This window comes from Diceros bicornis, chromosome 15, assembly GCF_020826845.1.
Source record: "Diceros bicornis minor isolate mBicDic1 chromosome 15, mDicBic1.mat.cur, whole genome shotgun sequence".
Classification (NCBI taxonomy): Eukaryota; Metazoa; Chordata; class Mammalia; order Perissodactyla; family Rhinocerotidae; genus Diceros; species Diceros bicornis.
The window spans coordinates 23,836,235-23,857,129 of NC_080754.1; the positions used below are offsets into that span (position 1 = coordinate 23,836,235).

At 41.2% G+C, this 20,895-nt stretch overlaps 2 protein-coding genes across 4 annotated transcripts in view; one reads left to right on the forward strand and one right to left on the reverse strand.

Annotated features, from left to right (window-relative positions):
- Positions 1-4,272, forward strand: part of LOC131414779 (protein mono-ADP-ribosyltransferase PARP14-like) — a 47,283-nt gene extending 43,011 nt beyond the window's left edge. The window contains exons 16-18 of one of the 3 annotated variants that reach the window (XR_009222228.1): positions 497-671; positions 1,012-3,052; positions 4,180-4,272. Coding sequence is in view for 2 of the 3 variants with exons in the window: in XM_058555917.1 (XP_058411900.1) it covers positions 497-671; positions 1,012-1,301 (465 nt within the window). In the remaining variant the exon portion in view is untranslated. Of the gene's footprint in view, positions 1-496; positions 672-1,011; positions 3,248-4,179 lie in introns of those variants that run through there. The other 2 variants (XM_058555918.1, XM_058555917.1) reach the window with 2 other exon arrangements.
- A 1,737-nt stretch (positions 4,273-6,009) lies between these two features.
- HSPBAP1 (HSPB1 associated protein 1) overlaps positions 6,010-20,895 on the reverse strand; it is a 54,082-nt gene continuing 39,196 nt past the window's right edge. Inside the window, exons 4-8 of the mRNA XM_058555922.1 lie at positions 20,593-20,729; positions 17,343-17,514; positions 15,629-15,712; positions 6,867-6,977; positions 6,010-6,739 (exon numbers count right to left, since the gene is read on the reverse strand). Coding sequence (XP_058411905.1) covers positions 6,206-6,739; positions 6,867-6,977; positions 15,629-15,712; positions 17,343-17,514; positions 20,593-20,729 — 1,038 coding nt within the window. The 3' untranslated portion in view covers positions 6,010-6,205. The remainder of the gene's footprint in view (positions 6,740-6,866; positions 6,978-15,628; positions 15,713-17,342; positions 17,515-20,592; positions 20,730-20,895) is intronic.

Consider the following 20,895-nt stretch of genomic DNA (forward strand, 5'->3'; position numbering starts at 1 on the left):
TTTGCTGTCATGTGATACATAAAAGATGTTAAAAATTAAATTAACATTTTTCCCAAGAACTATTTTGGTGAACACTAGATCTAAAAACATTTCTGAATGCAGAAAGCTACGCTCTGGCATTGAATTTGCTGTTCACTGTAATTTTTTTTTTTTTTGGTGAGGAAGATTGGCCCTGAGCTAAGATCTGTTGCCAATCTTCCTCTTTGCTTGAGGAAGATTGTTCCTGAACTAACATCTTTGCCAATCTTTCTCAATTTTGTATATGGGATGCTGCCACAGCATGGCTTGATGAGCCCTGTGTAGGTCCGTGCCCAGGATCCAAAACCATGAACCCAGAGCTGCTGAAGCGGAGCACATGAACCCAACCACTACACCACTGGGCCAGCCCCTGTTTATTGTAATTTTTACTTATAAAAAACAGTGGTCATGTTTCATTTGCCGTGTCTTGCCAAGGGCTCTTGGCACTGACAGAATATTTTTCCTGATGGATTTGCAGATTGAGAGGATCCAGAATCCAGATCTCTGGAATAGCTACCAGACAATGAAAACTACCATGGACGCCAAGAATGGCCATGTCACAAATGAGAAGCAGCTCTTCCATGGGACAGATGCTGACTCACTGCCACATGTAAACCAAAATGGCTTTAATCGCAATTATGCTGGAAAGAATGGTAAGGAAGCAAGTAATCTGGCTGCTCCAAACGAGGTGTCAGCCATGAGAACCCAAACTGGCTGGGGACAGTGTGGCTTGCATTTTGTTCCCTCATGATTGGTGGCCATGTTGCAGCCAGAGGTTCAGGTTGGCCTCAGTATGTTTCTTCCCAAAGGGATTGACGGGCCCTCTGGGGTGGAGGAATGATTTTTTTGATTGAAAACACAAAGAAAATTTTCATAGAGGCTTTAGAGAGAAGAACTGAACATTATTTTAACATTATTTGGCATATTGTGTCAACACATCAAATTACAGACTAAAGTGAAATTGTTAAAAATGTTTTGTTTTTCTCCTCACAGCTGCGGCATTTGGAAAGGGAACCTATTTTGCTGTCAATGCCAGTTATTCAGCCCATAATACTTACTCCAGACCAGACAGAAATGGGAAAAAGCATATGTATTATGTGCGAGTACTTACTGGAGTCTACACACATGGACATCAGGGATTACTTGTGCCTCCTCCAAAGAACCCTCAAAATCCCACTGACCTGTATGACACTGTCACAGATCATGTGCAAAATCCAAGTTTATTTGTGGTATTTTATGACTACCACGCTTACCCAGAGTACCTCATTACTTTTAGACAATAACATTTTGGTATCCTTCATAGAAGACATTATTCATCTATACATATCTAGTTGTAAAACAAGTTTTAGATTTTTTTTCTCTTAACAGCTTTTTCTAAGATCCAAGGATCCTTGGCACTGAAATCGAACTTTCTTCAGCTTCTATTTCGTAACTGGAAAGAACCTATCTTGAGAGCAATAAATTTGAGAATTTAAATCAAATAACTTAGTTACAACTGTGTGTCCACAACTGTAGACGTCACATTGTTGAAGAACAGCCTTGTATTTGCAGAAAGGAGAGAATAGCATTCATCTTAAAAGCAGAGAGCACAGCCATGCAATTTCAGCTGCTGCTGAACGAGACAGCTGGCATCACACCAGGACACCATATTGCTGTGGGGAGCACAGTATGACTAAGAGGGCGGGACTGCTATCTTCCCCGGGGCGGGGGGGGGCAGGGATAGTGTCTTACTCATTTCCTTATCCCTGGACCCAGGTCCGTGCCTGATGTACAATGGGTGCTCCATAAATGTTTCATAAACCAATTAAGAATGAAAAAGCCTAGTCAGACTCCTACCCAAAGTAGTAACCATCTCTTCAACACCCTTGACTTATTGTCGCTGGGCCTCAAATTGGACAGATTCCATGACAGGGAACTTCGGTTTCACAAACCAGCCCATGACACGTGGGACAGCTGCAGTCCGGGCTCTGGGATTGCAGTGCAGCTGCACCGGCCCAGTCCCGCGGCTGTGGTCTAGTTCGTGGTCCAGGTGAACTGTGCCCCATGGAGTGGTGCAGTGCAGCATCCTGGCTCCACTGGTCCTTTTTATGTTGAACCCAAACCTGCCTTCTTTTAACTTCTGATCATTGATCTTCCTTTTGCCCAGTGAAAACAGTGGGATAATGCCTGCTGCATCCTCAGCGTGAAACCCTTCTACTGTGTTGAGATTAAATGAATTCTAAGGTTTTTAAATAGCACATTTTCCTTGACAGCCTAGCTTTTAATGATTTAAAGCCTTGTGCATAAATAAACCAAAGGAATTAAGCGTACTGCTAATTTGCTGACTCAGTATCTATTGGATGGTAAAGAAAGTTTTTTTTTAACTCCTCCAGGTGAATTTCAGGTTCAAACACTGTTTATTGAGCATCTAGATTGTACCAGGTAGTATAATAGATACTTTCACACACAGTATTTATTTTATTCCTCCAATAATCCTGTGAGGTAAGAGTAATATCCCCATTTCAAAGCTGAGGACACTGATGCTCAGAGTGCAAGAAACTTCCTTGCCTGAGGTCACCTAGGTAACAGCCGCAGAACCAGGAACTGAATCTTAGTCTCTGTGTCATCAAGCCCTTTGATCTTCCCACTACAGAACATGGCCTCTAGATTAATGTTACTGATTCAGGAATTTCTCAGACAAGCTGTGAATCCCTCATATTCCCTTGGCTTTTTCCTTCTGGCTTTGGTTTCTATTGTAGAGTCTCTTCATTGGAAGCCCTGTAGGCCAAGCGTCATGAGCTGATGCCCATGTGCAGACAGTGCCCTTGGATGCCAAGAGTTGCTAAGAGGATAAAGGCGCTCCCCTGGCTGCCGGAACACCTGCTCTTCACATAGAGGAGGCTGAAAGGGCCACAGATGCTGTTTCATTAACATGGATGTCTTGAAATTTTTCCTGTTGGTGCTGTTTGTTTTTTAAAGGGATTGACAAAGACTCCTTATCACTCGTGAGTGCCTTCCCAGCCACTGCCATCTCAACTCAGGCTTGACAATGAATGTAAGAAGTAAAAAGGAGAGACTGCTCTCTAATTTGCTCTTGTTCTCCAGTGGTTTGGTGAACTCAGGGCAAGGCTGAATATCAGGGTGTATTGCACCAAAGTGGAATGATCCAGTCAGTAAATGTGACAGTTATCTTCAATCTAAAGGAATATGTCATTTACTCCTTTTTGAATAAAATACTTGGAAAATGTCATTTTGTGGTAAATATCTTTATCCTTAAGGGCCAATACAGGAGAGCCTGATGATAAACACAGGCCGCTGCTGACAGAGGACCACACTAGAAATGACAGGAGTAAGGGACCCTCAGAGTCTCAGTAATATTCGGCTGAATGTTACAGAAAGGCCACAGCACAGGTTTAGTTCAAGAAATCTGAAGGGGAGATTGACCCCAACAAGTAGCCCCTGCTAAAACAAGCCCACTTGGAGCCTGTGATAGTTCTTGGTGGTCTCCTCTAGGGCCAGAGATTCTTAAACTTTTTTGGTATTTGAACCACCTGAGGTGTTTGCTGAGCCGGCAAGTTCTGGCCCATCCCAAAGGAGTCAGCTTCTCTAGCTTGAGTGGTGCCTAGAAGTCTGCATTTTCAGAAGCACCTCAAAGGATTCTGACATCCCTGATACCCAGAGCCACTTATGACTTTCATGGCCCCGAGGCAGTTCTGCCTTTGTGGGCCCCTTAGTCCATAAAAAGTATTAAAAACTATACTTTTCAACTGCATTGATATAAACATGAATGTAATCCAGGCTGGATTATATTCCTTTTTTTTTACTTTAAAAGAAACTATTTTTGTGGCCCCCTAAAAGCTCATGGGCCCTAGCCACTGTGCCTACTGGATAGGTTTGCCCTCCTGATAACTGGATATAGTGCCTTTAGGTGTAACGCTGAGCCTGTATCCTTTAATCCCTTTGACCTCTGGAGGGTCAATGTATTTATTTACTAATTGATTTCACTCACTCAGGCATGGTCATCTGAGAAATGCTGGATGAAATGGGACCCAGCTCTCTTGGGGGCTGACAGCCTCCCCCTTTCACTATCTTTTCTCACCCCCACACTCCCCCTTCGAAGTTAGCCAGGATCTCTTTACACCGGGAAATCCATTCATACCAATGTCTTAACTCTCTTCCCAGGTCTCTGCAGGGCAAAGACCATCACCTGTAACTGAATTAAACGCCTTGTTTCAGAAGAGCTTTCAAATTTTTCTGACCCCAGCCTATACTGAGAAAAACATCATCAAGTGAATTAAGCCTGTTAAAAAAAAATACATTTTATCTCAGGCCCAGTACACACACAGATAGAACTGAAAAGTTTTATGAAATATATTCACCCTGAAAAAATATTTTTCCTGGCAAGTTTCACAGCATAATACTTACTTCATTGAAATTCACTGAAATTACCTCTTTTGTTCCATTTTTTTTTAAAATGCTGGTCTCACCCACTAAGTTGATTATATGACTCCCTTCTGGGTTACAACCTGCAACCTGAAACACAGTGCTCAAAGGAGTAGCAAACATAAAAGAGAAAACATCTGAAGACAGAGATGCGTCTATTCCTGCAATATCGGAATGTTCCCACTCTGGGTCACCTTACCGTCGGCCACACCATCCTCTGCCCCAAAGTATTTGATGGAGTATCGCCAACAAGGCCTCCTTGTTATGATCCGCTCAGTTAAGTATTTAACAAGCAGCTACCAAGTGCTGGGCTCTGATCAAGGCTCTGCAAATGCAGCAATGATCAAAACAAGTCCAAAGTCTCATGCAATGACATTCTGCTTGGGGAGATGGACAATTATCAAGTAAACAGGTAAATATATAGTGGGCAGACGGTGCCACGGAAGGATGTTCTTCAGACTCTTCTTTTCCTGGACAGGTTCACATAACACCTCCCTCCCTCCCTCTCTCTCCTGGAAGGCAGATGCTGTCTTTGGATTTATTGATACTCAGTCTGAAGCCTGAGGAGGATGGGGCCTGTAGTAGTCAATTCATCTTAAAAGGTGACTTTGTGTATCTTTTCTGTTATGTATTTGTTTTATGAATGGTTACTCAGAGATCAATATGCTTTTCTAATTTCTAAATTCTTACTTACACAGTAATGATAATAATTATCCCCAGATCTTCTTGCAAATGAGAGTGGGATCAATTTCACTAAACCAAGCTTTACTCAGTTTCAGGAGTCAGCAGCATCCAGTCCTTCTTATTCTCAGGACTGGTGTTCCTAGATGCCCCAGTTCCTTCCATAAGGAGGCCTCATATTGGACCCCCGCCTACTTCTCTCCTGGTTTGTGTCCTGCTCTGGAGGACACGGGCTAACCAGTGAGAATTCTGCAGGTGGTAGAAGAGCCATCACTTCAGACCAAGGCTAGACTCCACCCAAAGGATGCAACAGGCCAGGGGCTGGCCTTTCTGTAAGGGGATAGATAGTGAATATTTTCAGCTTCACAGCCCATACAGCCTCTGTCACTACTCAATTCTTACACCATAACCCTAAATCCAACACAGACAGTATGTAGATGAATGGCGTGGCCGTGTTCCGATGCAACTTCATTTACAAAAACAAGCAGCAGGCTGACCCCTGCTTGAGGCTGATGGCGAGATCACTTCCTGGTGAGAACACTTGGAGCTTACATTTGAGATAGGCTGCAGGGATGGGATGGGAGAGGAAAGGCAAAGACACTGAGGGAAGACGGCCTACAGATAACAAAGAGCCAGGGGCCAGCCTGGTGGCGCAGCGGTTAAGTGTGCGTGCTCCGCTTCGGTGGCCTGCAGTTCACAGGTTCGGATCCCAGGTGCGTATTGACACACTGCTTGTCAAGCCATTCTGTGGCGGCGTCCCATATAAAGTAGAAGGAGATGGGCACGGATATTAGCCCAGGGCCAATCTTCCTTGGCAAAAAAAAAAGGAGGATTGGCATCACATGTTAGCTCAGGACTGATCTTCCTCACAAAAAAAAAAAACAAAAAAAAAACGAAGAGCCAGTGTGGCCAAAGAGCAACAAGCATGCAAGAAGGTGGCAGGAGACTGAAACTTAACTAGGTAAGAACAAGTACATTGACAAGCATGTGCAAATTGACCTTGTGCTGTTCCATCCTTTATTTAAAAATCGTACTCTTTAAAAATATTTTAAAATATTATTTAAAAAGTCATTTTCTGTTAGAATCACAAATTTCTCCCTTGTATCAAAAGTTGCGCCACTATCCTGGTTACCTGTGGATTCACCAAGCAGTCCAGCAGGTCATCTGTAGAAATGAGTGTTTGAGAAGGGGCCGCAGCACCACGTGAGGCAATTTGTGCCACAGCTGCATGCTCACTTCTACTCAGCCTTCGTTGCCTCTGGGTACAATACAATTTTCCAAAGTGTTCTCCGTCTTTGCCGACAAAGTCTTTACCATCACTTTCAAATATGCCTCCTCTTTCTGAGGGAGCTTCTTCGGGACTCGGTATCACAGGAACCAGATCAGGGCCAAAGGGACTTGCTGCCTCCTGTTTCCCTGTTCCGCGAGTTAAGTTCTGGCTACCTGTTTGTCCCACCTCCCCGTGGTTGTGCACATTTAATTCTTTTTTTTTCACGTACTCTCCATTTGTTGTCAGTGCTTGCATTTCTATTACCCTAGATGTTCTGAAATGATCAAAAAAGGCAGAAACAGCTCCATTTAAGTAGCGACAATTGACTTCATGGGATGTTTCCTCTACCTAAAGAAAAAGAAAAATCCTTTAAAATGGTTGTACGCACTTACATATACTGGAAGACAAATGTTCTAGCCAGGGTTGATTTATCATAGGAAGCTAACCGCCATGACGAAAACCAAAAGCAGCCTACCTCGGTCGGGTTTAACCAAGCTCTGGTGTTGTGCGGATCCTCTGCAGTCTTCAGGGCACACACAAGTGTCCGGGTGATTGCCTCTTCTACCCGGGCTTGGTGGTCCTCTTCCTAAGTTTATTAAAAAAACACAATTTCTCATTTCTCTCTGTCTCATGGCTTAAAACAGAGAGTAGAGTCTCTCTCAATTGTGCATTCTGTTCTTTCATTAATGTAAACTTTGTTACAGAAGGAATGAATATGTTGTTGGCAGATCACAATTTTTATGTATTCACTATCATCTGCCATCTAGAAGAGTTGTAGAATATTTCACCAATCAAATTTAAGTATGTATCCTGTCTACAATACATACGCATTAAGTGAGAACCACCTTGTGATATTTTTTCCAATCTTCTCCACTCTCTGACATGTTTAAAATTTTTTTAAAAAGTATTACCCACAGAAGAATAATCCGTATAGAGTTTGATAAGCTAATTGTTTGAGGAATGGGAGAAAAATGATCATAAACACGCTTGGCCACAAGAATGAGATGGTTAAACATCTAAATATGGTTGTTTTTTTTTTAAGATACAATAACTATAAACTATAGTATTAATAACAAATTACATTAAAATAAACAATTTCTGTTCATCAAAAAACACCATAAAGGAAAAAAACAAACCAAATGTCTGTAACATATATAATTAATATGAGATTGCTATCCAGAATATATAAAGAACCTGTAGACCCAATTTTTAAAAATGTGCAAAAGATGTGAAGACAAGCATCTCAAAAAAAAGCAATCATATGACTAATAAACATAAGAAAATATGCTTAACTTCATTAATAATCAGGGAAATGTAAATTGAGAAACCCATGAAACTGGCAAAAGAGGGTCTGATAATTCCAATGGTGGAGAAATGTGCATTGACAGACAGAAGTCTTATACACTGACGGTGGGAGTGCAAACATAGAGCCGTCTGGAAAACGTATTGGCATTATCTTGTAAACTTGAGTACTGCGTACCCTACAGACCAGCAATTTGACTCCTAGATACATACAAATTCTCTAGGGAAACTCTTGCACACGTGTACAAGAATATTCTATTTATAAAAGCAAAAAATTGGAAACAACCCAGTTATCCATAAATAGAACAATGAACCAATGAATTACGGTACATTAACACAAGAGAATATTATACCACAGTGAAAATGAATGAACAGCTACACGTGACAACACAGGTGAATCTTAGAAACATAATATCAAATAAAAAAAGCAAATCCCCACAATAAGACGCCATCTCACACTAGGATGGCTGTAATCAAAAAGACAGATAATGAGCATTGGTGAGGATGTGGAGAAATCAGAACCTTCACACACTGCTGGTGGGAATGTAAATGGTGTGGCTGCTTTAAAAAACAGCCTGGCAGTTCCTCAAAAGGTTAAACACAGAGTTACCTTACGTGATGGCTAATTCTATGAGTCAACTTAGTTAGGCTGTGGTGCCCAGCTGTTTGGTCAAACACTAGTCTAGATGCTGCTGTGAAAATATTTTGTAGATGTGATGACATTTACAATCAGTTGACTTTAAGTAAAGGAGATTATCCTCAATAATGTGCGTGGACCTCATCCAATCAGTTGAAGGCCTTAAGAGCAAAAACTAAGGTTTCCTAGAGAAGGGATTCTGCCTCAACACTTTAACAGAAATCCTGAGTGAGTGTCCAGCCTGCCAGCTTATCCTACAGATTTCGGATTCCAGACTGAACTTCAACCCTTGTCTGAGTTTCCAGCCTGCTGGCCTGCCCTGACTAATACACTATGTGACCCAGCCATTCTACTCCTAGGTGTATACCCACGAGAAATGAAAACAGATGTCTACACAAAAACTTGTACACAAATGTTAACAGTAGCATTATTCATAACAGCCAAAAGGAGACAGAAACCAAATGTCCACCAACTGATGAGTGGATAAACAAAATGTGGTATTATCTATACAATGGAGTATTTTTCAGCCATACGAAAAGGAACGAAACACTGACACATGCTACTACATGGACGAATCTTGAAAACATTATGCTGAGTGAAAGACGCCAGCCACAAAAGACCACATATTATATGATTCTAGAATTGGTAAATCTGTAGAGACAGAAAATAGGTTAGCGATTGTCTGTGGCTAGAGAGGACAATGGGGGAACAACTACTAATAGATACAGGGTTTCTTTTTAGGGTGATGAAAATGTTCTAAAATTGATTATGGTATGGTGGCACAATTCTGTGAATACACTAAAAACTACTGAACCGTACACTTTAAATGGGTGAACTGTATAGTCTGTGAATGGATTTCAATAAAACCATTATTTAAAAAAAAAAAGCAAGCACCAGAAGACTACATTAAATATGATCTCATTTGTATAAAGCTCAAAAACATGTCAAACTAAACAATATATTTTACAGGGACATATAAAGATGTAACAAAATTCTCGTTTAAGCAAGAGAATGAGGCTAGTGAAGGGAACAGATGCGATGGGGAAGAGCACAACACAGATGCAAGTTGTTGCTAACTTGCTAGTTTTGGGGTTAGGTGATTTCATTAGTATTCATTATATTATTCTTTATAGCTTACAAATATGTTATATATATATTCTTTTATATGTATAAATACAATAAAAGACATAATAATGGAAAAAATATGAGAGTGAGAGGAAAGCCCTTACAAATTAAACATATTTTTAAACAAAGTTTGGAAAAAATACTGATAAAATAAATACATTTCAATACCAAAAGAAAAAGGAGAAAAGGATGAAAAAGGCACAAGTGAGAAGAATTGAGAATACACTTTATCCCCTAGAATATATTAGAACAGACAGAATCTGCATTTCTTTAACAGAGAAACTGAGAAGGGATGAATACTGCACCACCTGAACAGGTTGAGAATCTCTACTTTTCTCCAAATCGACGTGACTCATCACAGGAATACCAGAGCCTGGAGTTAGCCTGAGTTATATGGTTATGGTAGGCTTTAAAATCTAAGGGCTTTTGGAGTTAAATTTGACAACCAGAAGGAATTATGGTCCAGTGCTTGAAGAGACAATGACAAAAGCAATACATGAAGAGGAAGACAGAATCACTCGACTCCCAGTTTGCACTCCAGTTTTTCAAGAAAGAATGAATGGTCTTCAAACTGTGAAATACACAGAAAGAAGTTAAAGAAGAATCTGGAGTCCTAGACTGGTGAAGGACAGAAAGCATCCACTTTAAATCAGCATCAAGTCTTAGGGACCAAACTTATTACCTCAGAGCCTGTTATACTCAAAGATACCAATCCTTTGGAAAATTCTATAAGAGACAACTAAACAGACGGTATATAACAAGCTTCTAAAAAGACCGTGGTGAAGGCTTTCAAGCTCTTGAAGCCATGTAAATTCAAATCTACATAAAATATGAAAAAACAGTATTCTACAGTACATTTAAAAAAAATACATCACAATTAAGTGGGATGTGTTCCAGAAATTAAGTATGGATCAATATTAGGAAATTCATTAACATCATTTACTTGAATGCCACATATTTACTAAAAAGGAATATTATATGACCATCTCCATCAGTGCTTAAAAGGCATTCAACAAAATTCAATGCCTTTTCCTGATTTTAAAAAACAACAAAGTAATGAACTGATATATACTCAACATGATAAAACATATATACAACTCAGCTCCAGATAAAGCATTTTGCTTAAAGAGAAATCACTTGAGGAAATCTCTCTGAAGTCAAAAACAAGACAAGGATGTCACCTATCTCCTCTATTATTTATCATTGAATTGGAGATATTAGCCAATGTAAGCAGACAAAAGAAAACAATTATAGGCAAACAAACCGGAAAAAAAGAGGTAAAACTATTTTAATTTTCAGGTAATCTGAGAGATGCCTGAAAACCCAAGAAATTCAATAAAAAATCATGATAAACAATAAAATAATTCAAATTAACACAAAAGTCAATAGCCTTCATATATACAAACAATATCCAGTCAGATGATATAATGGAAGAGAAGACCCTACATACCATAGCAGCAAAAAAGATGAATTACCCAGGGATGAGCCTTAAAAAGAAATGTGCAAATCCTACATGAGGAAAACTTTAAAACACTCCTGAAATAAAAAAAACTAGACTTAACAAGTAGAAACGTACCTCATTCTTGCACAGGGCAATTCAATATCATAAAGTTCATATAAAATTTAATATGGATTGAATAAAAACATCAACCTTTTTTTTTCCCCGAAGCTAGACAAGTTGATTCTAAAGATCATACGACAAAACAAATTCAAGAAGAGCCAGGGAAACACTGCAAAAGAAAAGCTATGACAGAAACTGGCCCTACACATATTAAAAGCATACTCTGAGATCTCTCTAAATAAAACAAGGTGCAAGTGACGGAAGCACAGGAAGCAAGACCAACGGAAGAAACAGACCCAAGCGTGTAAGGTCGCTAGGGACCTAAACTAAGGTGACACTTTAAAATAAATGATGTCCTTGACAATTCTATTGTCATTTGGTAAAAGATAAAACTAGATCTCAACCTTATCCCATACACTAGTAAAACCTCTAAATGGATAACAGAGCTAAACGTAAAGAAATGAAACAATCCAAATACTAAAAGAAAACACAGGTAAATTCCTTTATGACCTGGAGGAAGGAAAAGTCTTTCTAACTATGATTCAAAAACCAGAAGCAATAAAGTTTAACAACGCATCCTATTGGTGAGGTTGTGAAAAAAGGAGGCACTCCCATATACTACTGACGGAAATGCAAAATGGCACAATCACAGTGAAGTAAAACTTGACAAAACCTAACAAAATTAAGGATACACTTACCCTGTGACTTGGCAAACCCACTTTTAAGACTCTACCCTGAAGACGCACTTTAACAAACGTAAAACAACGTATGCACGATATTATTCACTGGCGTTATTTGTAACAAAAGATGGGAAACAACCCAAACAGCCATCCATATGGGAACTACTGAACAAACAATGGTGCACCCATATAATGGGGTGTATACAGCTGTTGGAAAAAAAAGATTTCTCTGTACTACTATGTAGTTAAATACAGGATATTATTGTTATGTGAAAAAGTAAGGTACAGAACACTATAAATAGTTTATTACTTTCTGTGTAAGAAAGGGGAGGAAATGAACAAATATAAATAAGCATATAAATACATAAATATATAAATGTTTATATATTTATTCACATATAAGTAAATATATGTGATATACATACATATATAAATATATTTATTCATTTACTTAATTACTTATATATACATTTACAAAGAAGACACATTGGAATGATGAACAAGAAGTGAATAAAAATGGATCCGTATAGGGGATGGGGGAATGGAGTAGAGGCGACAGGGACGAAAGAGAGATGTCTCTGAGTATACCTTCTAATATAATTTTAACAAGTTAAATGTTGTACATATTCAAAATATTAAATCAGATCAAAATGGGAAAAAAAAGTAAATCCTAATACTGAAAACAAACTGAAATAAATGAACCTAACTGAAATCAGTAACATAGCCACAATGAAAAGAATTCCTTCACAATGACTTCTGAACACAGTACTTTATACTTCATTAGTGCGATACAGTCTAATGATAAAAAAGATTGCAAAGAAATCTTAAATTTTCGTTAGTCATATTAGTATTACAGTTAGTCATATTAGTATTAGAATTCTGGAACTGTATATTTGACAGCTTAAAAAATATACTGCTGGATAAAGCTAATAACTCAAAATGTTACTGTTATTAAGGACCCAGATTTTCAGTGTAAGAGAAGAGATAAAAATACAGAAATGGGCTGGCGACGTGGCTTAGCAGTTAAGTGTGCGCGCTCCGCTAATGGTGGCCCGGGTTAGGATCCCGGGCGCGCACCGATGCGCCGCTTCTCTGGCCATGCTGAGGCCGCATCCCACATACAGCAACTAGAAGGTGTGCAACTATGACAGACAACTATCTACTGGGGCTTTGGGGAAAAAAAGGAGGAGGACTGGCAATAGATGTTAGCTCAGAGCCAGTCTTCCTCAGCAGAAAGAGGAGGATTAGCATGGATGTTAGCTCAGGGCTGATCTTCCTCACAAAAAAAAAAATACAGAAACAAGTAAGAAAAAACCCTATAATGTTAACTTTGAATACCTTCCTGTCTATCTATCTATAATCTATCAACCTATCTATTTATATCTCATTCTAGCTTCGTCACTTGAAGTCTGGAAACAGTGACAGGCCAGTAGCAATGAGCAGGCTTAGAGCCCAGATCTTGGTTTCTAAATACCATTCCCACTAAAAGGAACCATGGCCACTTCGAGAAATTATTGACTCCCCAGTTCAGGGCAGAGAAAAGCACAAGGTAATCCTGGGATATCTTCTTATACCAGAAAGCAAGGACACACTCAAAGATGAATGGGGACATATCTAAAGGGCAGAGGCTAGCTTGAAGGAGTTTCACTAAAAGGAAAAATGAGACTCAAATTCAAAATTATCTTGGCAAGCTGGAATGTTCAACCCAATCAACATGACGAAAACTAACACAAATGACTGAAGTACTGGATTTAGTTGTGTTAAAAGAACCATCTTGAGAGGTTCAGGATGGAGGACAATTTGACATGGCTGCTGATCATGGATATTTTAGAGCTGAAGAGGAACCTAAGGTGAGATAAGATGACTACAAAAGTGAATGCAATATTATAAGCAGCACTGAAGAAATTTAGGATCTATGTCATGTAGGGCAGAAATTTTATCCTCCACCCAATGAGGCCCACTCGTATTCAGTTTTGGTGGTATAGGTCAAGAGGGTTAATCTTGATGTAACAGCCCTCCCTCCTCCTCACAGCAATTTCTTTTTTTTTTTTTTTGTGAGGAAGATCAGCCCTGAGCTAACATCCATGCCAATCCTCCTCCTTTTGCTGAGGAAGACCGGCTCTGAGCTAACATCTATTGCCAATCCTCCTCCTTTTTTTCCCTTTTTCTCCCCAAAGCCCCAGTCGATAGTTGTATGTCATAGCTGCACATCCTTCTAGTTGCTGTATGTGGGACACCGCCTCAGCATGGCCGGAGAAGCGGTGCGTCGGTGCGCGCCCGGGGTTCTGAACCCGGGGCCACCAGTAGCAGAGCACACGCACTTAACCGCTAAGCCACGGGGCCGGCCCCTCTATTTTTAAATACTTCCTATATGCCATGCATTCTATCAGATGCTTATACATGTTTTGCCTAATGTAAGCCTCACAACCACCCTAGTGAAGTGGGTGCAATTGCAATCCCCGCTCTATAAGAGAAGAAACTTAGGCTTGATGAGATTAAGTAACCATCTCTGTTAGACAGCTCTCAAAGGTATAGGCCCTAACTTAAATCTGCGACCAGAATGGTGAAGAGTCTGAAAAAAAAAGTCATATAAAAAACATTGTTAAAGAAACCAGAGGTTTTGAGCTTGGAAAAGAAAAAGATTAAGAGGACTCATGGCAAGTATCTCAAATATTTGAAAAAAAAAAATTCTGCACAGTTTCAGAAATAATGGGTACAGTTACAAGCAGGCAGATGACAGCTCTGGTGTTTAACAACAGATGAGCCACCTTGAGGGGAGAAGCATCCGTCAGGGTTACCGTAGATGAGCCTTTGGCACTGGGAGTAGAAGTGGACTCCATGGACTCTACACCTTGACATTGCCTCCAAATCCAATTCACCACGCTACAAGCAGAATTTCTTCTGCCGTACCTCTCACCTAATCCTCAAAGGCTACAAATGACTCTTCTCTAAGCCCACACAATACAGCTTCCTGTTATAGTACAGTCATGTGTTGCTTAATAACGGGGATGTGTTTTGAGAAATGCATCATTAGGTGATTTCGTGGTTGTGAGAACATCATCGAGTGTACTTACATAAACCTAGATGGTATAACCTATTACACATCTAGGCTATATGGTACCAATCTTATGGGACCACTGTCGTATATGCAGTCCGCCTTTGGCCAAAACGTCATTATGTGGCCCATGACTGTATTCCTTATGCTCCATCTATGCCAAGGGCCTTCCCATTACCAAAGGATAAGAAAAGCCTGACTGAGGGGAGGATGTAGCTGCCAAAGAGAGAAGAGAGATGCAATCAAGGCTTTGGGTACAGGAGAGCAGAAATGCAATCAAGGTCTCAAGTTAAAGAGAGCATAGGCACACTCAAAGGCTCAGGTTAAAGAGACAGACTTGGGCTGTAATGGCAGCCATTTCAATTGTCAAGTAGAGCAGGCAACCAGGATTAAGCATAGCACATTGGAGGGAAGAGGCCTCTGGCAGAAAAAAAATGATAAAACCTAGCACTAAAAGACTCCGCTTTGAGAAAATGTGCAAGCCAGGACTGAGAATTCTGCAATTAGTAATGAGGACCCTGAACCAAGAAGCAGATGTGTCAAGCCCAGATGGTGTGGGAAGGGACTGGCAACATGGGACACATAAGGCAGATCCACCCAGGCCCAACGCAATTCTCCTAACAACACTGGTCAAGGGAGAAGACCCTGCATGCCAACGTCAGGGCCCATTATGTGCCTCCAAAGAAAGAGAACAGCGCATCACTAAGAAGTCTATTTCCAACCTAAACATCCATCAGCAGAGCATAGAACACATAAATTATAGCATATCAAGACAAAGGAAGACTGGAGTGTTGGTTAAAATTAATCACCAAGTTCTATAGACAAGTTTTGTATATCTTAAAAGCAGAGATTACATTTATTAAAAAAAAAAAAATACCAGCTCAATCCAGGAGTTTATACTGACAGTGACAGGATCAATGGATTCTACATAATGCCACCAGTGTCTGGGAACAAACAGAACCTGAAAACCAAACAAAAAATGGTTAGCACAAGAACAGGACATTTTATTTTTACACCAGAATCAGATCCTAGGGGCCGGCCTGGTGGCATAGCAGGTAAGTTCCCGTGCTCCACTTCGGCGGCCCAGGATTCGCCAGTTCGGATCCTGGGCGCAGACTTACCCGCCACTCATCAAGCCATGCTGAGGCAGCATCCCACATAGAAGAAGTAGAACGACTTACAACTAGGATATACAGCTATATACTGGGGCTTCAGCGAGAAAAAAAGGGGAAAAAAAAGAGGAAGATTGGCAATAGATGTTAGCTCAGGGCCAATCTTCCTTAAAAAAAAAAAAAGAGGTCCTTGTTTAAAAAACAAAAGAATCACACCCTAATTGAAGCTGCCAGAAAAAAACAGGAATACAAATGAATTTATAGTAATATTGCTGTAGGAAAGGGAAATAAAAAAAAATACCCCACAGCATTACTCGTAGTAGCCAAAAAGTAGAAACAACCCAAATGTCCATCAACTGATTAATGGAGAAACAAAATGTTCACAGGATGAGGCAACTTAGTCAAGTCAAATTGTTCGAATTGGAGTACTCAAGTGTGAAGTAAGAAGAAAAAGAGCCAGTGAGAAGGGAGCAGAGGAAGAAAAACAGGCAGGGAAGAAGGATGATTGAGGGAATAAAATCTCCTTAAAGACTAAGAAAACCTTTCAAACTGTTAATAACATAGCAGACAGCAGATGCCAATGTTGTAAAGGCAATTTTCCCCCTTGGGTAGCAGCACTAAGTACCTTTGGAAATGTTTCAGAGACGGTCAGTTACAAAAGCAACATCCGTCCTTGCTTACACGCAAATCACTCTCAGCTCATTCTGCCTCTGTCGGCCCGCCACCTGGATGCAGTCCAACCCGCGTATCTGTGTCTGGGTTCTAGCACAGCTGAACAGATATTATGTTCCAGAGGTGCTCAAGTACCCACGCCTTGACACCCAATCTTTTTTTGTGTGTGTGTGAGGAAGATCGGCCCTGAGCTAACATTTGCCAATCCTCCTCTTTTCTGCCGAGGAAGACCGGCCCTGGGCTAACATCTGTGCCCATCTTCCTCCACTTTACATGAGACACCGCCACAGCACGGCCTGACAAGTGGTGCCTCGGTGCACACCCGGGATCTGAACCGGTGAACCCCGGGCCACCGCAGCGGAGCACGCGCACTTAACCGCTTGTGCCACCGGGCGGGCCTGACACCCAATCTTAACGTGAATAAAAATGACTGTGAGTTCTTGTCTTCCTCCACAGTCCATTCTCCTCTTCACCAGTAGGAAGAGCTGTGTTCCCTCCTCCCATTTCCTTTCCATGACCTGTGAGGCTGAGAAGTACGTGTGTGAAGCCTACAGGTGGGGAAGCTACCTTCCACTAGCAGAGCAGCAGGGAGGGAAACCATTCTCGCAGGGCATAGGTCCATGCCCTGGATCTGAACCTGCAAACCCCAGGCCGCCAAAGCAGAGTGCACAAACAACCACTATGCCACCAGGCCAGCCCCACCGTTCTCATTTGTACTGGTGGGGAGGCACGTGGCATGAGAACTTGAGAGAAGTTACAGCTGGTATGTCCACTAACAGGTCATCAATGTTTTAAAGCCCACATTACCTGCCCTGGGTTCAATGTAACCATATGTCTTCGAGCTTTCTGGAACTGAGGAAAACGTTTTAAATCAGGATTGACAACATTGACTTTACTAAACACACTAGATTCTTCATAAGGGATTCTAGTTGGATAAAGGAAAGGAGTATCTTCAGGAGGAAAGAGATGCCATCTTTTCCTAATTAAAAAAAAAAATAAGATATGAGTTAGTACACTGAACTTGAGACAAAACAGGTAAGAAGGCAGCAGCTAAGTGCTCATTTTTATTCATTTTAATTCAATCCATAAAGGAATACAGGAGCAATCTCAGTGGTCACCTGGCCCACCCCTCACTCAGGGCTGGAGTCCCCTCTGAGGACACCTGGTGGGGGAAGGACGGCAACCAGTGGACAGTTCGTGACTCCCTAGGCAACCCCTTTGTTGCTGAGACAGGATCTAGTTTGTAAAATTATTCTTTCTGATCTCTAATCAAAGTCTGCCTCCTCACAAATGGTTTCTATCCCTGACTCGAGAGCTACCCAGAATAAGCCCCTCCCTTTCAAATACCTGTATTCTTATCCACAGCAACCACCCATAGTTCTATCCAAAATAGTTTCCAGACTTCATTTGGGCTATAAACTCCTCAAGTTAAACATCTGTTAAGTTAATCCATTAAGGAAGACAAATGCATAAATGATGCCATACCACTCAAGAGTAGTATAATACAGGAATTTTCAAAAAGAGAACATTGTAAAACATTTCACTCACTTTAAACATTTTTGAAAAACAGAGGTGACAAATCTTAACTCAAAACACACCAGACACACCCATACTTTGAAGCTGATAGAGGGAGGGTAAGGAGGGAGAAGTGTGAAAAGGGAAGAAAAAGAGAGCCACAGAAATACACAGATGGGGAAGGAAAGAGAAAGGAAGAAAAAAAACCCACCTGATTCTGGAAAAGCCCTCACACCCTCCAGTGACCTCCTGGAGTTACAGTGGAGCAATCGTGTCCTCTCAGAACTGGGAAGCAGGTGGCTGCTATTTTCAAACTAAGAAGTACAGACTCAAGTCTTATTTTGCCTTAGAAATGACAAAGCTGCTCCATTCCACTGTACCTATGACAAGTTTGGGAGCAGTTTTCAGCATTCAGTATGTTTAGAATGTTAGAGCTGGAAGGGCTCTTAAGAGATCATCAGTCTAATTTCACTTTCAAAGTGGTGGAAGAGGGACCCAGTGCTCGCTCAGTGCCATTCACTGGGCTAGTGGCTGGTGGTGGACCCAGAACTAGGTCACAGATCTCCTGACCTCTCCAGGTCCCAGGTCCTTCTCCTGCACCACAGCTGTGTTTCCCAAAGGAATAGACACAACGATAACCATCCCATACAATTTGCTTTGCTTGGCTTAAAATGTAACATATATGCACCCTCCTCTCATTAATCAGGAAAGGCAGTCAATCATCATGTCATCCCTGCTCAAAAATCCATGGTTCCGCATGCCGAAAGAACAGAGAATAAGCAGTATTTGCCCGGCAGTCAAGACCCTCAGGCTCCACCCTGGCTTTCTGGCCTAATCCCTGTCTCCAATGTACAGTTTACCCCAACGACTCACAGAGTCATCTACACACCCCACGCTTTCCCAGGGTTCTGCTTATGCTGGTCCCTTGGCCCCTCCATCTGTGTCTTTTAAACACTTACCCATTCATCAAAGCCCATCACAAATGGCAGCTCCTCTCTCAAATCTTCCCTGATCCTTCCAACAGGAATGTTCTCTCTTCTACTTTTCAGTTTCCCAGCTCTATAAAACCTTCCTCTAGAGCATGTACATTCTGCCTTATATCACTGCTATTAGTGGGCTTGTCTGCACGCTGGCTGTGAACTCTCTTAGGGCAGAGATGTCTTGTTCACTCACCTCATTCACTTCCAGATTCCTACTGTAACACATAGTACGTACACAGGAGGATACTCAATGACTGTTTACTGAATAGTTATTTTATTACTCCAGAGCTAGATGAGGCCAGAATACGCTCTATTACAAAGTTCCCATAAAGCTATATTAATTTTATATCACAGAAAGAACCCAGGTATTTTTTGGTAATGTTTTTCCAACTAGAATTTCTCTGGCTTATTTCCCAATTCAGAACACATGGAAAGCAGCTACTTAAAAGGATGCCCTCTCTTGCTAAGTGTAAGTTCAGACTATTAACTCCACACGTACAGGGACCATGCACACTTGATTCACTGTTGCATCCACGGCGCGCAATAATGCACCTGAGAAGTTCAAGGCCCTTTAATGAAGACTTGCTGAGTCAAGGAGTGGACTACCTTATACCATTTTATAGTTTTCAAAGTACTTCGCATGTGAGATCTATTCACATACATATTCACTGTTTCGCTTGGATCTCATAATCCTCACAATCGTTTTCGTGTCTAAAGGGTCTGAGAACTCACAGACAGCCATTTCTACTTTTTCCTCTGGGCTGCCTTGTAAACGTCCTGACAGGCCAGGAGAGGAGATTGGGGCATCATTAATTAGGAGAAAATAAGGCTGCACATAAAACATTCTGACCACGTCCTCCAAGTGACAGAAACACTAACTCTCACATAACTCCTGAAACCAGGGACTATCAAAAGTATTGCCTGCCTTAGCCCTTGTATCTCTTAGGGGCCACAGAAATTGACCTAAGGTAATAAGATACTGCATTGTGTCTGCATGTGGGCACAAACTACAATTTAGAGTTGAAAGGAGCCATAAATACCATCTGGTCCAGGAGTTCTCAAACCAGGCTCCTTGGCAGCCCCTCAGGGTCGGCAGGTAGCAGCAAAGCCTCTTCCTTTCAACAAACTGCTCTATTCTTATTTATTTAGGTTTGAAGAAAGGGTGTTTCTCCTTTTAAATAAAAGTTTGAGAACTACAAAGGCAGACTTTTATATAAACAAAAGAGCTAAGCAGACAACCGTATAGCTGAACTGGGAGTGGAATCCTGGAATTCTAGGATCCGCTTTGTGAAGGCAATCCTGATCAAGGCTGAGAGACACTCCTGGAAACCACCATTTAAACTGTTCCCTTCATTTCACAAAGGAGGAAACTGAACCAGAGGTTAAGAGATCTACCCTGGTCATGAGCAGATTGACAGGATGGAGCCGGGACTAAACCTTGCGGTCCTGCTGCCCACTCAATACTCACTCCTCTTCCTGTGCAACACACACACACACACACACACACACACACACTCTCTCTCTCTCTCTCTCTCTCTCTCATGCATGCGCCTGTGCATTACCTTCCTTGTACCTGAAATACTAAGTTGCAACCATAGGAGTCCAGATGACACGGTGTATGGGCTCCCATGGAGCCGATCCACAACGTACTTTCCCGTCCATTTCTTCCAGGAAACCCGAAGTCAGACCACATCACATCCTGTTTTGAAAATAAAGGTACAGTCCATCAAGAACCAACCAACTCCACTGTATGGTAGTGTTGCTGCACATCTGCTTTCTGGCCCTTGGAATACTCTCTTATAGAAAATGCTACAGATGGAAGAGGATAGGTTTCCAGAGAAGTCCAAGAAATCTTGTTAACCAAT